Source organism: Ambystoma mexicanum, chromosome 1p, assembly GCF_040938575.1.
Source record: "Ambystoma mexicanum isolate Mex_15411 chromosome 1p, UKY_AmexF1_1, whole genome shotgun sequence".
Taxonomy (NCBI): Eukaryota; Metazoa; Chordata; class Amphibia; order Caudata; family Ambystomatidae; genus Ambystoma; species Ambystoma mexicanum.
Genome location: NC_090921.1, coordinates 961,672,850 through 961,690,463, shown reverse-complemented (window position 1 = coordinate 961,690,463; position 17,614 = coordinate 961,672,850). Strand labels below are relative to the sequence as shown.

The following is a 17,614-nucleotide window of genomic DNA, read 5'->3' as shown; positions in this document are numbered from 1 at the left end:
AGGATGTGGTGAAGTTCTAGGAATGATTGGATCTACAAATAGGCGAGATTGTGCATGATTCTGAGAAGGAAGAGGACAGTGTGATAGGGCAGTAATTGGTGGGGTTGGATGGGGCAAGAGCGTTTATTTTTTAACAGTGGTGAGATCCAGGATTCTTTTAGTGAGACAGGGATGGTGCAAGAGGCAAAGGAGGTGTTAATGATGGTGGCGATGAGCGGGATTAATGGCTCTGCCTATTCCTTGACAAGGGAGGCTGGACAAGCATATCCCTTGCACCGTGTTGACTTAAGCCCTTTGATGATGTTGGCAAGGCTGGTAGTGTCAACGGGTTGGAAGTGAAAGGGGGGATATTAGGCGAGTGGTGGGTGATGGGGGGTTCATGAGCTGGAATGGCCTTCTGTTTAAGTTTTAATTTTTCTTGTAGTTGAGCGATCTTTCTCATGAGTGTGTCTTGGATGCTGTTGCACCAGACATTGGGCCTCATCACGAATTTAAGGGTCCGCCAAATCAGGGCTTTGGCGGATTTCTCCCCAGCTCTGAGCTGGGGGGAAATCCGCCGAAAATGTGAGCTATTACCGCCGGTGGGAAATCCGCTGGCGGTAAGAGCGCAAAAATTCCCCATTGAGCCCAATGGGGAATGGGGCATTCCCGAATGGGCTCAGTGGGGAATGGGGAATTCCATTACCGCCAAACCCGTGATCCGGCGCTAATAGCGCCGGCAGGGTTTGGCAGGGGGTTTGGTGGTAGGGCTAATACCGCCCAACTCGTGATGAGGCCCATTGTCTTTGAGGATGGTGGGGAGATGGGTGTCTCTAGTTCATTGAGGCTGGAGAACAGTTTGCGTGAGCTGGAGGTGGTTTTGGATATCCGCTCATTGTAGGTGGCAGCTTTGGATGTAAGGATGGATTTTTTGTAGTGGAGTGGGGTGGTGGTGAAACGAGCTTTGTTGGCTGAGGTGGGCTCTTTACGCCAAGCAGCTTCTGCTGATCTTTTGGACGCTCTGATGGATCAAAGGTTGGGTGTGAACCAGGAGTTGAGATGTGCTGTGTTTTTGGCTTTTACTTAGCCTTGAGGGGAGCTAGATGGTTGATGGCTGAGCCTAGTAGAGAGTTGTAGTTCTCCACAAGGGTCGAGGTGTCTGACGTGGGAGGGAAAGGTTGGTTAAGGAGGGGGCTAAGGCGGTCACAGGTGAGGTTGCAAGAGCTGCGGGTCATAATGGTGGCAGGGCTAGCTACAGGCTTAGAAGGTACGACAGGGTAAGTATGGAGAAGGTGATTGTATGGTGGTCAGACCAAGGACACGGGAGGTTGGAAAGGCTATTGATCTTACGGTTGTTGTCTACAATCCAGTCTAAGGTGCGGTCATCGGTATGAGTAGGGTGTGTAATGAGTTGTTTGTTTATTTATTTATTGTGCGCACCAGACCCTAGGGTAGCAGGGCGCAAGAGAACAAGGAGGTTTACAGCTTAGTTAACGTTTACAGGTTACAGATTAGTTAACGTTACAGGTTACAGGCATAGTGGACATTTCGAATCTGCAGGGTAGGGCAAGTGCAAGTGCAGATAAGGCGTAGCTAAACAGTCAAATCTATGGCGATCAAACAGTAAAAGCAGGTTAGTACAAACATTATAAGAAGACGTTACGTATAAAGTGACATACGCTATGTCGCATTCTCAATAAGCCATTTTATGGTGTTCTTTCTAAAGTTATTGAAGGTTTGGTCAGATCTGAGTGCAAGGGGTAGGGAATTCCATAACTGTGCTGCCTTAACTGGGAAGCTGGAACCTCCAATGGTGGCTAGTTTGAATCTGGGCACTAGGAGGCAGTTGGGGCTGGCTGTCCTTGTGAGTCTCGTTGGATTTTTCCTGTTGAAGCGTTCTGAGAGGTATCGGGGAGCTTTGTTGTTTAGGCATTTGTGGATAAGGGACGCAGATTTAAGGTTGATTTTTTCTTGGGTGGAAAGCCATTTGTGTTTTCGTCTTATTTCTGAAATGTGTGCACTTCTGGGGATACTTAGGGCCGCTCTAAGTGCATTGTTTTGGAGCACTTGGATTCTGTGGATGATTTGTTTGGTAGTCCCTATGTAGATGCAGCGTAGGGCTTGCAGCAAGTTCGAAAGGGTGGTGGTGTCAGGATCGGTCAGGTCACTAAAGCCCAAGTTGGGATCCCCTAAGAGTAGAGGTTGTGTGGAGGTTTTAAGATTAGATGTGATAAGTTGGGTAACGTCCTCCTCGAAGGTGTGGGTAGGTCTTGGCAGCCGGTAGATGAGGTGAATGGTGGTTGAGGAGGTGTGTGAGCATGTGAGTTTGGCAGAAAGAGGCTTGCAGTTAAGGGGCAGAGGATATAATAGCATGTAGTGGGAGAAAGTCCTTCAAGTAAAGGGCAACTCCTCCTCCTTTTTGGGTGTTCTGTTGCTGTTTAGCATGGAGTACCCAGTTGGGATCGCTATGGAAAAGAGGGGGCCAGAGGTAGGCGTGAGCCATGTTTCGGTGATGGCTAGGAGGTCGAGGTTTTGAACAGTGATGAGATCATGGATCTCATGAGCATGTGCTGGCAGGGATCTTGGTATTCAGGAAGGAGTACTGGAGGGGTTTGATTGGGGGTGAGTGTTTGGGGTGTGGTGCTTGTAGGCGAGAGAGTGGGGCAGGGGGGCGATGTGGCGTACATACTCAATAGGGATGTGTCCAGGGCTGGTGAGCAATTGGAGGGAGTTGTTGTGCATGGTGATGCTGAGAGGGATGTCATTGTGTGCGGGGGCGTGAGGAGCGGGATGCCAGATGGGCAATCCTCTCTGCAAGTGCGCAAGGGAATGTTGTTCCATGAGGTGGCTTTGTTGATTTGTGCAGGCATGACCAGGGAGGTGGCTACCAGATTGGGCTTGGCAAGTTTAGTGGCATAGGTGGGTGGTGTACATTTGGGCAGTTGACCATGTGAGGTAGTTGATGCAGATGTTATGGGAACTGTCTGAGGCGGGAAGGGTAGTCTAGGCTTAGGCGAAGTGGGGCTGGGGATAGCATGAGGCATGGAGAAGGGAGGGGTTTTCAATCGTGGATGGGAGTGGCATGCTCTGCCCGGTACGAGGGCTCTTGTAGTGGAGGTGGCATATGATGCATTGTGGGTCATGCTGGTAGGTGCTGGAATGCCACGGGTCGCAGCTATCCTGTGTTATAGCCCGAGTAAGGGTGCAAGGAACAGTGTTGCTGGTGGAAGGGAGCATCAGGTAGTGGCGTGCCGTGATGGCAGTTGGGGCAGTGTGCAATTACCAATCTGCAGCTCAGTGCTGTGTGGATCTGAGGAAATCTGCTGGTGGGCTTGTGCGGGTTAGATAGCGGCAGTGCTCGGGAGGGCGTGACTGACCCTTCGTGGTGCGGGCATGCACTTGAGGGAGTTATGGAGATTGGGCTATCGCAGGACTCCAGAAGAGTGTAAGGTGAGCATCGTGAGGCTTGTTCGGGGGCCGGGCGTATGGGATGGAGGAAAGGGGTGGGTCTTGGGAGGATGGTGGTATATGCAGGTGGTAGTCTAGTGCTGAACATTGTGTGGCGAGCCTTGGCGTGCGTATATGAAGGTACGGCTGGCTTACCTTTGCAAGTGGACCAGGCGCGGCGCAGGTTCTTGGACTGCATGGCACCCAGCCATCAACAGCTGAGACTGGCAGAGACACACTCCTTTTGCCTTGACCTCAGGCCTTCACTGAAGGCCGGCTGCACCTCCCAGCAGGATGGTCCGCTGCGGATGACGCGGCGTTTTGGGTAGGGGGAAGATTTGATGATTTTAGTAGCTGCTTCTATCTACCTATAGGCGATGCTGCCTGAATTGTCTTAGAGGCACATTTTTTTGACCCAGACAAGCACCTTCTAATTCTTGTTTTAATCTTCAACAAAGCATACGCTAGTAGCCAAATCACTTTCTGTACTTACACTCTTGTGGCTAATTCTATTCAGGGTTAATAGGGAGGTCTGAGGGATCCTTGCCCGGAGCACTATGAAACAATCATGCATGATTCTCAAACACGTTTTATTGGATGAGCGTGGAGTCTTTCTAGAAATCTTTTAGCTGCATGAATATTGTTAGCACATTTGTGATTGATGTCTTTTGAAAGGTTATGTCCAGGTTATCACTGATTTCGAGATTGTTTTAAGTGCTCTTAACTTTAGCTGCCAGTAAAACTCAGGAATTAGTAAATCTACTGCTTGGCCTGCCTACTGGGAATCCCACAACACTGGACAATGGAGGGAGTGAGAATCCTGGCTTTCTAGTTTCAGTCCACCACTAACCTCAGGATCCCATCAAAACCAAGAGTCACTTAAAGACATATGACGTATAGCCGGACAGACTCTTGGCCAGGTGCACCTGCAAAGGCGTATACAAAGACTTTCTACAGCCACCCCTCGCTGCGTGCTGTCTCATGCACCGGAAAGGAGAACGTCTAACCTGGGCCATAAATGCTAACTCTCATACATGGCAAAGAAGCGAATCACTTAATAGAAGGCATGAACTAAATGGCACAAGATGTGGTGCTTCAGATGAGATGCACGAGGACAGACATTCCAATTATTACAGACAGACTCCCTGCATGTTTGCTCATCGTAACATTTTGGTTCAAAGCATCTAGCATGCTGATCCGTCGACATGTTTCAGCGCTAGAGCTAGGTCAAGACTGTCAATGGCCGGATCAGCTCCCGCACACCTTTGCATAAAGTGCAATGTGAGTGGGCAGGCTTGTAAGGACAGTTTGGCTATGCCGCATCCACTCACCCGTGATAGCTAACGTTATTGGTGCACATGCCACACCTGCCTCCGGTAGGAGGCATCTGCAGTTTGCACTTCCATCTCACCTCCCCTTTGTTTCTATACTAATGCTTCATCTGCAGGACACACATTTCTGGTTCTTGGTAAAATATTGTCTATTAGCCAGCACTGTATTTTGACCAGAGTGGAAGCACTTACCTGTAGACATCCCCTGCAGATGTGGGATCATCTCCTCTGAGTGTCTCGGGGGAGAGGTAGACCAAATCGGAGGTGTCGGCATTGCTAGCAGATATGGAGACAGACCGCAAATGCTGCTTTCGCCAATGTGTCAGACCATAATCAGATATCTAAATGGATCAATGGAAAAGAAGACTAAAGCTCAAAATGGCGGCAGCCATGTTCTACAGACAGACCATACATGTAAAGACAGCACTGAATCCTTGGTATGCGATGATTCAATTAACAAGCCACACCTTTCTACATAAATTCTGTATTACATTTATAGGTGCAAAAAGCTAGGATTCACCCAAGTTAAAAAAAAATAAGTATTCATGATTTTTTGAAGGCCAATGTATCAGACCCTTTCATGAGGAATGGACATTATTCTTTCCACAACATTTATTTGGCCCACTCTGAATATGTCTTTAAAGTTTGGGGGTGGGCAGAGAGGGGAAATAATTTATTGAACCAAGAAGTGAATGGAATTCTAGTTGGATTGCAGCAAAATGGAACAGCAGCGAATGTGCTGTGCCCACCAGTGACACACTGATAGTTGTGCGTTCTGAGAATGGTTACATTTCTGTCAAAGTTTTTTGATTTCAGATAGAGGACACCTTTATCAGATGTGACAATAATTAATCCCATAAAATGTCAGCAGTGCAAAAATAAAATAAATGAAAAAACACAAAAAGTGGGATGAAAAGGTGACTGTCTCCAAAAAACACAAAGCCCATTGAGCGCATTCCTCTGTTTCCTCTGTGTCAGGAGATCTGAGGGTTTGTAAGTTTAACATTCCCCAATGTAAACTAAGCATGCTTTTTGATCATATTTTAATATCGTTGTTGGATTCAGGTGGCAAAATAAACCATGATTCAAAAGGAATGAGGTTTCAGGATCATTACACTCCAGAAATCAGAGATAGGGGTTTTGGAACCTAACACTCAGTAACCGATCCTGGTTTTAAAACATATATATATATATTTTGTTTATTGTGTTATTGGTTTGTATTAAACCTCTCGCAAATCTGTAATAAATAACTACAACCACTTAATACAAATACATTCATAAATGCTCATATAAATTCATGAATATTCACTAAATCCTAAAACACAAAATAGCTTTGACTCCCTCCTTCCCCACTAAAGTATGTAATTTTTAAGAAATTCCCTACAAGCTTATTAGAGTCACTCCATATAGAAATTGACTCAAATCCTTCAATGGTTCAAAAGAGCCGATTTTAAAAAGTCTTTCCCACAACAACTCCCACTGGTGTAGATTCTCATGCTAGCCACCAATTTTTCAAATCAAATAATACGTATGATCCTGACTGGTTCACAATATAACAATAAATGTGTCAACGTTTCCACCTCTTTCATACAGAACCTGCACAAGGGACTTTAATTTCCTGACCTGTTCCAAAGTTAACCATTATCTCTAGTCAGCAATAAATGTACCCTAAACTGAACATTTCCACAATGGATATTTCACTAAGTAAGGGGCCAAGAATCCCTCTTTTCTCTGTGCATTAACCAGATCTGTATATCTTTTGTATTTCTCTAAGCCATTGCATGGAGGGCTCCCCGACGGTCCAGGCGCCGCTGGATCGTCGGCTGGAGGCAAAGGCATCCTTGTCCTTATTTCTGTGCACGGCATTTACAAGTCTAGCAAGATGTCCTCCGACCTGTCCGTCGGTGGAGGCAGCGGTTGCGACGGGAGCATTGGCAGTGGCGTAGTGTCCGGCTCCTCGTCGATCTGCTGTTCTTCGCCGTCTCCCTCGTTGCTCTCCATGTCCGCCTCGTCGGGGTCCTTCCCGCATGATCTGACCTCGACGAACTGCTTGTCAAGAACTGACTTGAGGCCCGAAAGCTCGTCCTCAGAGGAGATATCTGTGTCCGGTAGGACTATCATGCCCCCCACTTCTTCTCACCTAGGGGCTTCACAGGGGTCTTATCGATGGGCATGAAAGACGATTCCCTCTGGCCAGGCAGGGAAACTCTTGGTTTGGGGGCCTTCTCCACTGGGGCCGTCTCCGCGGTCTTCACCAGGGACGCTGCCACCACTCCCTCAATCAAAGCCTTTTCCTGGTGAATCTGGGCCTTCACGACCGTAGGCGCGTCTGAGGCCTTCACTGTGGGGGGAGGGCCACCGCCTCGCTCCCCCTTTGCTTTCTCCGTCGGAACCGACCGGGCCTTCTCCAGAAGCTTACCCGGGTTGTCTGACTTCCTTTTCATTGAGCCGGAGCGTTGGCTCATGGTTCACGGCATCCAACGGCGCTCCCGGTGCCCGCAGACTCGCAGTGCTTTGCCTAATGTTGGGCCCGCGTCACCGGAACACCCTCAAAGGTCTTCGAAGACCGCTTGGATTTCCTCTTGGGAGAAGTGCGTTGCCGGGGCTCACCTACTGCTGGGCTCTTCGACTCCAGCCAGTCAGCGAGTTGTTTGTGATGGTCCTTCATGGTCCGGGAGGACATGTCCTTGCAGAACGCACAGGCCTCCTCGTCGTGCGATTTATTTGTGTGCAGGCAGTAGAGGCACCGGGAGTGCCCATCCTGCTTGAAGACGTTCTGTAGTCCACATCCTGGGCAGATCCTTAACAGAGGCGTCGGGTCTCCTTTGTCTTCCGCCTGACCATGAAGGGTAGGCCTCCAAGATCTTCTGGAATCCTCCAAGAAGTGAAATTCGATGAAAATTCGCCCTTGAGGGGCTAGAGATTTCCAAAACGGGTCCCTGTTAATCGGAAGATGAATCGGTGGAGCTTGAGGCTCAATTGGAACGAAACATAAGAGTAAACTCTTTTGAAAAACGCGATACGCAGTAAAAGCTTGTGAGATAAGCACGAGGACTCCCAACACTTGAATGCGCGGTAAAAATCTGAAGATGGCTGCCTGAGGAGGGGCTTAGGTAGAGGGCAGTCATTGGCTCGGGGCAGTATGACCCAGAGAACAGTGTTTGGTTATTAGGAGAAAGACAGTTCAGAAACGAAACTGAAACTGATTTTTCTTTTACTGAGGATTCCCAGCCTGACGACGGGGAATATTCATGAGCATGTGAATCCATGCCAGACCCCATTATGGAGAATAATGGGATACCTTACCTTTCATGTCTAGGTAAATTCAATGATGGTCAAAAATTGTGTATAGGTCTATTATTATATATCTGTACTCCAATATTCATAAACTCTGCAACAAAAGTACAAATGGGAACCAGCCCTTTAGTCACTCTATAAAGTGCCATCTGGATCACGAGCAATACAAACAAAGAAGCATTCTCCTATTGTCCAAATTGTGAATTTATCTCAAATACATCCACACTTTGGGCCTCATTACACGGTAGGCGGAAATCCCTCACTGCCCTACTACGAGGTCCCTTAGCGGGTCCCTTCCCTAACGCCTGGTTTTACCAGGCGTTAAGGAAGGGACCCGTTGAGGGACTTCAGAGCTAATAACGGGCCCGCTATTAGCTCCATCCCCATTCCCATTGAGCACTATGGGGGCTCAAATGGGAATGGGGAATTGTTCCTGGAATAGGGACTTACCGGATCCTCCAAGGTCGGAATGACCCGGTAAGTCCCTATTCCGGGAACACGGACCAGGAATGCGGTAAGGAGTTAGCCATGGCGCTAATAGCGCCATGGCTACCGCTTACTGTGTAATGAGGCCCTATGTATTCTACTCACCAATAAAATGTAGCTATTTCACGCCATTTGCGGCAATTACAGTCCGAGCAGCGTCCCGCGTTCTGAAATCGAGTGAAGGAGCCACCATTTTCTCTGAGTTACTTATTTTATACTTCTGACATCACAAACCATTTCCATAAGTCAAGAAAGTGAAACCTGCGTGCATGAAAGCGCCATTTCAGGCCTTGTACTGCTGAGTGACAATGTATTCATTCAACATTGAATATTAATGCCAGCTAACAGTCTGTTGCTATTCATGATTCCATTCTTCAACATTAGGAATAATCCCAAACAATCTTGGAGATGGGTAATTTTAGGTGCAAACTTGATTATAACCACTGCTATTGGAAAAACCAATTCCTTATTAGCCCAACTGACATTCTATACATATGCGCACCTTTGCAATGAATTATTGTAATGACTACAAGTCAAAACCAAAGATGATGATGCCAATCACCTCATAATTATTCATTTCCCAAAACTTCATACTTTGCTAAGACTACTATTTATAGGTGGCTACAAATGTAAATGCACAATAGTCGGGGTAATTCATGGAATAATTGTGCGCTGAAATTTGTGGCGCAAGCGTGAAAAAGCTACCGCACGCGTGCGATTCGCACGTGTGCGATTCATGGAAGGCCCTGCGCGCGTTTTTCCTGGGATGTGCACCAAATCCGTGCCTACCTTACACATCACTGCGACTTTCCAAATGCGTGCACGACAGGAACAGGGAAAGCGCACAACTTCCCGTGCACACACCTAAAAAGGGGGCAGAACACGGGAAATGGAGAACAACGTGTCAAAATGTAGGCGTAATGTGGGAAGTACCGCTGGGAAACACACGCAACGCCCACACGCCAGTGAACAACATTCATGGAATCGAATAGGGAAAACCCACACACGTCAAAACACACGCACACGTCCGCCACATGAAAGCAGGCGGAAGCGCCCCCGCGCAGCATAAAAGTATGTGCAAACAACAAACCAGCATGAACAGCTACGATGATTGTCCCAACCCTCGCAGCAGTGATCGTGGGACACCGCAGGAGGAGGAGAATAGCCAGGCTCCGCATTTTATTGCCCAGGACCAGCCTTTTTGGGATGCCTGATGACGAGATCTATGGCAGGTATGGGTTTGCACCTCATATCATCCTAGATCTGGTCACTGAGTGGGAGGATGAACTCACATCACCCACCCTGTGCTCCCAAGCATTGAGCCCCTTAGAGAAGGTGTTCAATGTACTGCATTTTTTGGCCACTGGGGCATTTCAGCGGACAACTGGCATAGTGGGGGGCATCTCACAGCCCACGCAGTCACGTTGCCTACACCAGGTGTTGGCAATCATCACTGCGCGCCCCTCAGTCTGCAGGCACATATACATGCCCAGAACACCCGCATAAAGGCATGCCATGGCCCAGGACTTCTACAGGGTGGCACACCTCCCCAAAGTGCTTGGTGCCATAGATTGCACCCATGTGGCCCTACGTCCACCTAGGGCCACTGAAAACATCTACCGCAACCACAAGCACTGGCATTCCATCAACTTGCAGGTTGTATGCGATGCCAAGGGAATCATCACCTCTGTCTTTGCAAACTATCCAGGGTCCACCCATTACAGTTTCATATACAGAATATCCACCCTGAGCCGGGCCCTGGAAGCTGGGAAGCATGGCCACCCATGGCTCATAGGTGAGTACAAATGCCTGTGCAGATGCATGCATGTCACACACAGACAAATACACAAGCCCAACTAATGACAACCATTATCACCTTGCCAGGGGACAGTGCCTACCCTCTGGGCACCTACATGATGACGCCAATACGGAACCCCACCACACCACCCCAGGTAAGATACAAGGCAGCCAATATTGCAACCAGGGCCATAGTGGAGTGCAAATTAGGAGTGCTCAAGTCACGCTTCCGCTCTCTTGACCACTCTGGCAGACAGCTACTATATGCACCCCCAGTAGTGTGCAGGATCATTGTAGCAGCATGTGTCCTGCACAACGTTGCAACATGGCGGGGCGTACCGGTGGATATGGTGGTGCCCCCACATCCCCAACCAAGCACACGGCCGCTGCGCATGGGAGGGGAAAGGGCACGTGGCCACATTTTTCACCTAAACTCCAACTCCGGCGGAGTGCACACAGGCCTGGCACATACCAGGTGACAATCGATGATGAGAAGGGGACAGTTAACTGTCACAACCTTACCACCCTGAGTATGTGTCCATGGAAGTGCCACATTGTGTGCATCCCTAGCTACTTAAGCACAACCAATCACATGTGACCAAAAGGAACACATGCAAGGTCCATACCCCACCCACCTCCCTGCAAAACAGGGCATGAAAGTACTTGTATGATACCCAAACCCTCCCAACCCCCATGACCCCCGTCTGCCACACCATGCCATGGTATGCAACGGCAAAACATCAAAGCATATGCACAACACATGACACAATAGTCATGAAGTGCCATGTGAGAAATGTAAATAGGCACCAGACAATTACAACTGACTTGGAATCTGAAAAAATGACTGACTAAAACCTCACACCCTGAAAACTGTGGCACAAAAGCATGCCACCAGTGGTGCAAGCAACAAAAGTCAGAATACCTGTTGCCATGCACATTTGACAATAGCAAATTGGCATTACAAACTCTGTGTGCTGCGTGTGTGTCCCCTACAACACACCGCTCACCGGACAGCACAGTGAGTGTGCATTTCATTGGGGAAACCCCTTGAGTATCATGAAAAATAAGTACAATCAACCAAAAGTACCCTGTGATGCATGTACACGATCAATGAATTGGAAGTGAATTGGAAGTGAACATGGATTGTATGGACAAAGCATGCCTAAGAAGGCGATCTGTCTGTGTGCATGGTGTCGCCATAGTTGGTGTGGGGGGGCGTTGCCTAAGTGTCAGTAGGGACATGCATCGAATACATGCATGTGAAATGAAGTGAGCCTCAGTGTCCTGTACACAGAACATGTGAACATTGCACCCAAGGACCCCCCTGTGTGTTAAACCACACCAATCGACTGACACCTCAAAATCAAACCCAACGTAGTATCAGCCATTGACCAGCAGAACATATCATGTACAGGGTACTCCACATCGACAATGGCAGACAGTGAGAAATCACTGATTCATTGAAAATCCGTATAGGGCCTACACAGAAAGTGCATCAAAGCACCTCAAGGAGGGAGGGAACAAGGGAGAATAACAGTACCTTCCTACAAGTCCTTCAAACAGTCCAGAATGTGAAAAATAACAATCAAATCAAAGTAGATAGTACAAGTACTTGTAAAAATAAGTGAGTCTAGGGAGGGAATGTGGGAAACCAAAACTAGCACCAACATTGCTATGTCTGACGGCAATAGTTGCAGTGCAAGAGTCACATAAGGAGGGGGTGAGGGAAGAGGAGTTAAGAGGTGAGGAGAGTAACAAAACAAGTGACAAACAATGGAAGGTCGATGAATAATCAAAATAGTGCGGGGGAGGGGAAGAAGAAACACAGAACGGAAAGGGGGAACAGACGAGCTCTAATCAGTGGTGGAGGGACTGATGATAAAACTAAGTGCCAAAATAAAACTCAAAAAGGTGAAGGTGGGGGGGTGGATGGACGGAGGCAGAGGGGGAAGTGTCTGCAGAGAACAAGCGGCTACGTATCACCATGCCTTACGGCAATTAGGGTAGTGCCGGAAAAAGACAGAGGACAAGGAGGAGGGGAAAGGGTGGTGGAGAGGGAGAGGGAGGAGAGAAGGGAGGAGGGGGCCAAGGTGTAAAGGCAGGAAGCGGGAGGGGGGAAAGAAAGCACACACAAGGAGCAGAGGGAAAGAAGAGGGTGCAGAAGGGGAGGAGGTGTGATGGTGAAGGAGGGAGACAGGGGAAGACTGGCGGGGGGCAGGCGGATACTGGCGGGGGCAAGGGAGACAGAGGGAGACTGGCAGGGGGCAGCTGGAGACAGGCAGGGGGCAGGGGAGACAGGCAGAAAATCAAGGGACCCAGAATGGTTGTGGACAGGGGTGGACAGGGGTAGACAGGGCCTCCATTGTGGGCCTTTGATAGTGGTGGCTGGCCCCAGCCTCTTGGGTGACCGGATTGTCACAAGGGCCAAGTGCAACCAATGGGAGGGGGGAGCAGGGTCACGCCACAAACAGGACAGTCAAGTCAAATGCAATGCAGCCATATTTCAAATGGCACAACAAAACACCAGGCAGGGCTACAAGATGGCCAATGCAGGGGAAGCAAGGAATTGGGGGCCGAAGAATCACGTGGTCACAAGGATAACTCAGCATGCAGCGTTCATGTGGCATATCAAAATCACTGTAGGCCAAGTGTCCCAATGCAACATTGTCAGCACACGGACCCCTGCCACCATCAGTGTGTGTTACACAGCCAAAGGGTGCATGGTACCGCCTCCAGCAGGAAGTGCATGAACATAGACAGTGCATGAACATGCTGTCACATCGGGCCATCCTTGTGAGCCCATGAAAAGGGGAAGCAGGAGTAGGATATATGTCAGGACCCCAGGCAACACACATACACGAGACAAGCCTGAATGGGCCCTGCTGTAACACACAGTGGATGCCTTCAAATGCCACAAAGCACCACACTGTCACATGAATGCACAATAGACAAAAAAATATAAAAAAATAATAATGTGCAGGAAAAATATATATATGAAAAATGGGCACATATGACCCATGGGGTGGGGGAGCACCGAGGAGGGGGGAGGTACAGGGTGCACCTCAACACCCACATGTGTAGATGTTGAGATTTAACCAAAAATAAAACCTTCAATGGGCTCAGTGCCTGCACGGCCCGACCTATGTGGGAGATATGTTGTCGTTGTCACCCTCTGGATGGAAATCAGAAGGTGGACGCGGCACAGTTGCCTGACCACGCCTATCTGTGCCTTGCCCCTCAGCGGCAGCAAGCATGCAGGTCTGGTAATCCAGGTCCTGCATGGCAATGACACGTAGGTCTGCATGCATTACCTTACGTGTCACACATGCTTCCTCCTGCAAGGACTCACATGAAAGACAGAGTTCTGTCTGCATGGTTTCACATGACATACGGAGTACCTCCCAGCTTGCATGGAGTTCAGCAGAGATGGTTCTTTCAAGCCGCTCCATCCTGTCTTCTGCCCGCCTTCTGTCGTCCATCATGAGCGCACCCAGAGTAGATTAGAAGGTTTGGTGTTCGACCCTCAGGGCCTCACGGTGTGCCTCTGCCTGAGCAGCAATTGCTTGACGCAGAGCCACCATTTCAGCCTGGCGCGCCCTTTCAGAGGCTGCCATGCCCAGCCTGAGTGAGCGGCACGTGGACTGCGTAGCCTGCTGCTGGAGCTCCACTTGCCTTTCAGGGGGGAGGATGTAACGGGCCACACTTTCCATACATTGAGCCATCATCTCAACAACTCCCCCCTGTTGCTGTGCTCTGGCAATAATGGCATGCTCCCACTCAGTTGACCTCGGTGACACACGGCCACCGCGTTGCCGGACACAACACCTGCCATGCCCAAGGAGCCGTGGTCCTTGCTGGGTTGGTGCTGCCCGCGGCTGCAGGACTGCATCCCTCCGTCGACCTGATGCCCCAAGAACATGGACAACTGGTGTGGAGTTTGACCCTGCACCTGTAACCACCACAGGCGGACATTCCAACCCCGACTAGCATACTAATATAGGTGTCGCAGACAGAAGATCATCCAACACAGGATCACTTATCGGCGACGACATATCATGATGCAGATCCAGCTCAACATAGTGGTCAGAGGATCCATCAGAGCCAGACTCAGAGTCCGCTCTGGACACAAGGGCCTGGAGCACCAGTGGATTCTCGTGGGCTGCCACCCAATGACCACCACTGATGCCTAGTTGATCATGTGAACTGACCACCGTGTCTGGGATGACATCTTCATCCGCTGCCTCCAGTGCATCATCACCTGCAACATAAACAAAAGAAACATGAACACGCATGTCAGTAGCACATACCACACACATACAGATCACAACATTGACAGCCAACATATGAAGCAGACATGTCACACGCAACTCAAAGACCAACATGCATCCAGTGGCGTTGCAATGCAAGGGTATCCCGAAAGCAGTAAAGGATGTGTGCAAAATGTGAAGCCAACACATGTTTTGCATGTTGCCCATCACCTGCATCACACACAACCTCTAGCAGACACATATTGAAGGCAGAAATGAGAACAAAGAGATGGCACGTAGCATAAGCATGTGGGAACACACAAATAGCCACGGCTGCCAATCACACGAAACACACCATGACACATGTAACACGTATGTTCACGTGCAGCACTCAACAGCCATCGAATATGCAGAGTACATGTGTCACAGGAGGCACATACGCTACTGCGGTTCGATACAGTGAAAGGAGGGACATGGGTACATACATGGCAGGTCACTATCACACAGTAGCATTGTGTTGGCATGTTGAAGGGCTGAACTTGGCACAGGAGTGGGTGTGTGCGGTGCAGTGCATGTGTACCCCCTCAACTTCAAACATCAACACGTACGTAGTGATGTCAATCTCAAAACATGACGGCAGTGTATGGGCAATTGCAGCCATCATGTGCAAACGGCATGCACTATGTAGCATGGATACCGTGAAACCTCCACCCTCTGGGGAATAGCAGGGAGGCACTGCATGGCAATGAAAGGTTCACCACAGAACTGTGCATTGGCAGACAGGGTGGCATGCGTCTATTGCATCTCGTCAGTCAAATGTCACTACAGCCGATGAAAAGTGGACATGATGCAGGACAGATGAGGAACCATCAGTAGTACACCCATGCATGCAGAATACAGTACACCAGTTGAACAGAGGCAGGGGGCCTGTAACATGGGGAGCCATGTGCACGACACAGATGTGGACACCCTAAAGTCATGCGTGATTACACACAGACCCACAGTGAGCATGAAATGTGAAATGGCTGTCCAAATAACATGGCACTTGGATCATCCTGGAGACGTACTACAATGAGCAGGCGGTCAAGGACACCTAGGGGCATACATGGAATGCACATGGAGCATGATTGTGCACACGTGTGCATGGGGAGCCACTGCCATCAGCACAGTCAGATTGAGACACACTGCACCAAGGACAAAGGATGTACATGACATGATATGACATCTCATCAAGATTGCCCTCGTACACAAGTGGCTCAGAGCACAACCAAGCAAAGGGAAGGGGACAAGGGAGAAAAGAAATTGCAAACAACTATCTTACTGGGCACAGTGACAATGAGAACATGCAAGTGCATGGAGAAGGGAAAAAGGGGTAAAGTCCCTGAAAGGGAGAGAAGTGGAAAGTGCCAAACAGAGGATACTAAAGAAGGAAAATGAAGTCTTATAATAGAATAGGCATTCAAAATTTGGTAGTGCAGCCAGCAAGTGGCAAGTGCAAGATCATTTGGATAGGGTAAATCTGATAAGTGTAGAGTGGGGGACTGTATGGGTACACGTACAGGACCCATTGCAATGGGAGGCCTGGAGGCAGTGCAGCAGGGAGGCAGGGTGTGCAGGTACCTGGGCCCGAAGGACAGAGGGTGACCAGGTGTACAGTGTCAAGAGAGAAAACAGTTTGCTGGGGAGAAGAGGGGCTAATGCAGGAGCAAATAGGAAGGTCTTGAGGTGCTTCCGGAAGCAGAGAAGTTTATCCTCAAGTTTCAACATGGCAGGTAGGCTGTTCCAAAGGGAGGTCCCAGCGGTAGACACAGATCTGCCCCTGGCTTCTTTCTCCGATAAACGACTGACCTGGACTAAACTGGAGGAAGTGTGAGGTAGAGGAGCAAAGGACTCAAGAGGGGGGGTATTGGCCGAGGGATAGTTGAAGGTAATTTGGACCCAGGCCCCAGAAATCCTTGTGCACAATGCAGAGGGTCTATAATTTAATCCTTGCATCTACTGGTAGCCAATAAAGGGTTTTCAGAGCTGGAGAGATAGGATCCCAGGGCTTGAGGCCAAGGACAAGTCTCGCAGTCCTGTACTGGATTAGTGGTAGAGGGTGGAGAGGGGAGGCAGGTAGAATGATGAAAGAGGCTGTCACAGTAGTCCAACCTTGAGACAACCAGAGCTTGAGAGACAGTGAGCTTGTAGGTGAACGAGAGGAAAGGCAGAGTACCCCTGGGGAGGTTAAGCAAGAAGTTACAATCTCAAGAGACATCAGAAATGTGTGTGGAGAAGGAATGTGTGGAGTCAAAGGTGACCCCAAGGTCGTTGGCCTTGCAGGTGGGGGTAGGAGGAGGGCCAAGGGAGGCCGGCCACCGATGAGGAGGATGTCAGTCTTGCTGGCATTTAGATAGAGATTGTTGCCAGTACACAAATTTCAAATGGCAATGAGGCAATCAGAAATGAGGGAGGGAGAAGAGGTGGCCGAGGGCAGCCTGAAAATGAGTTGAGTGTCATCAGCATAGCACTGGAAATTGTAGCAGAAAATGGAAATGCAGTAGGCGAGAGCTGCCAGGTGCTGTTTGAAAAGCCAGGCCAAGAGGTCAGACCCCCAGTGAACACCACAGGTAGAGAGGGAGATTGATGAAAGGAAGGACCCTAGTTGTAGCTGGGAGGGTCCCACACACCAAACACACATGTCATTGAGTAACACGCATCAATACTCACCGGACGATGCATCATAATCCATCCTCTCTCCCACTCCACGGATTTGTTCTTCCGGGATGAACTCTGCAGCAATCTCCTCGTGCTGAGTGAGTTCTTCCTCCTCTGGTGCTGGCCCACCACCAGTCACCTGAGACATGGAATAATTGGAGGCATGCTTTTGTTTTGCACAGCGTCAGAGGTCATTCCAGCACTTGTTGGAGTCCTGAGCCGTGCGCACCTGGAATCCCATGGCTGTCACACCATCCGCAACACACTGCCAGTGGACCCACCACTGGTGAGGCGTTGTATGGCACTGTGAGCCCAAAAGTATATCGCGTTTGT

The 17,614-nt window shown here is 49.3% G+C and overlaps 1 protein-coding gene across 3 annotated transcripts in view; it reads right to left on the bottom strand.

The window, feature by feature from the left end:
- Positions 1-17,614, bottom strand: part of LOC138582350 (receptor-interacting serine/threonine-protein kinase 2-like) — a 252,063-nt gene that overhangs the window by 125,299 nt on the left and 109,150 nt on the right. For all 3 annotated transcript variants that reach the window (XM_069653614.1, XM_069653596.1, XM_069653605.1), the window contains exon 5: positions 4,950-5,098. In XM_069653614.1, the coding sequence (XP_069509715.1) occupies positions 4,950-5,098 (149 nt within the window). The remainder of the gene's footprint in view (positions 1-4,949; positions 5,099-17,614) is intronic.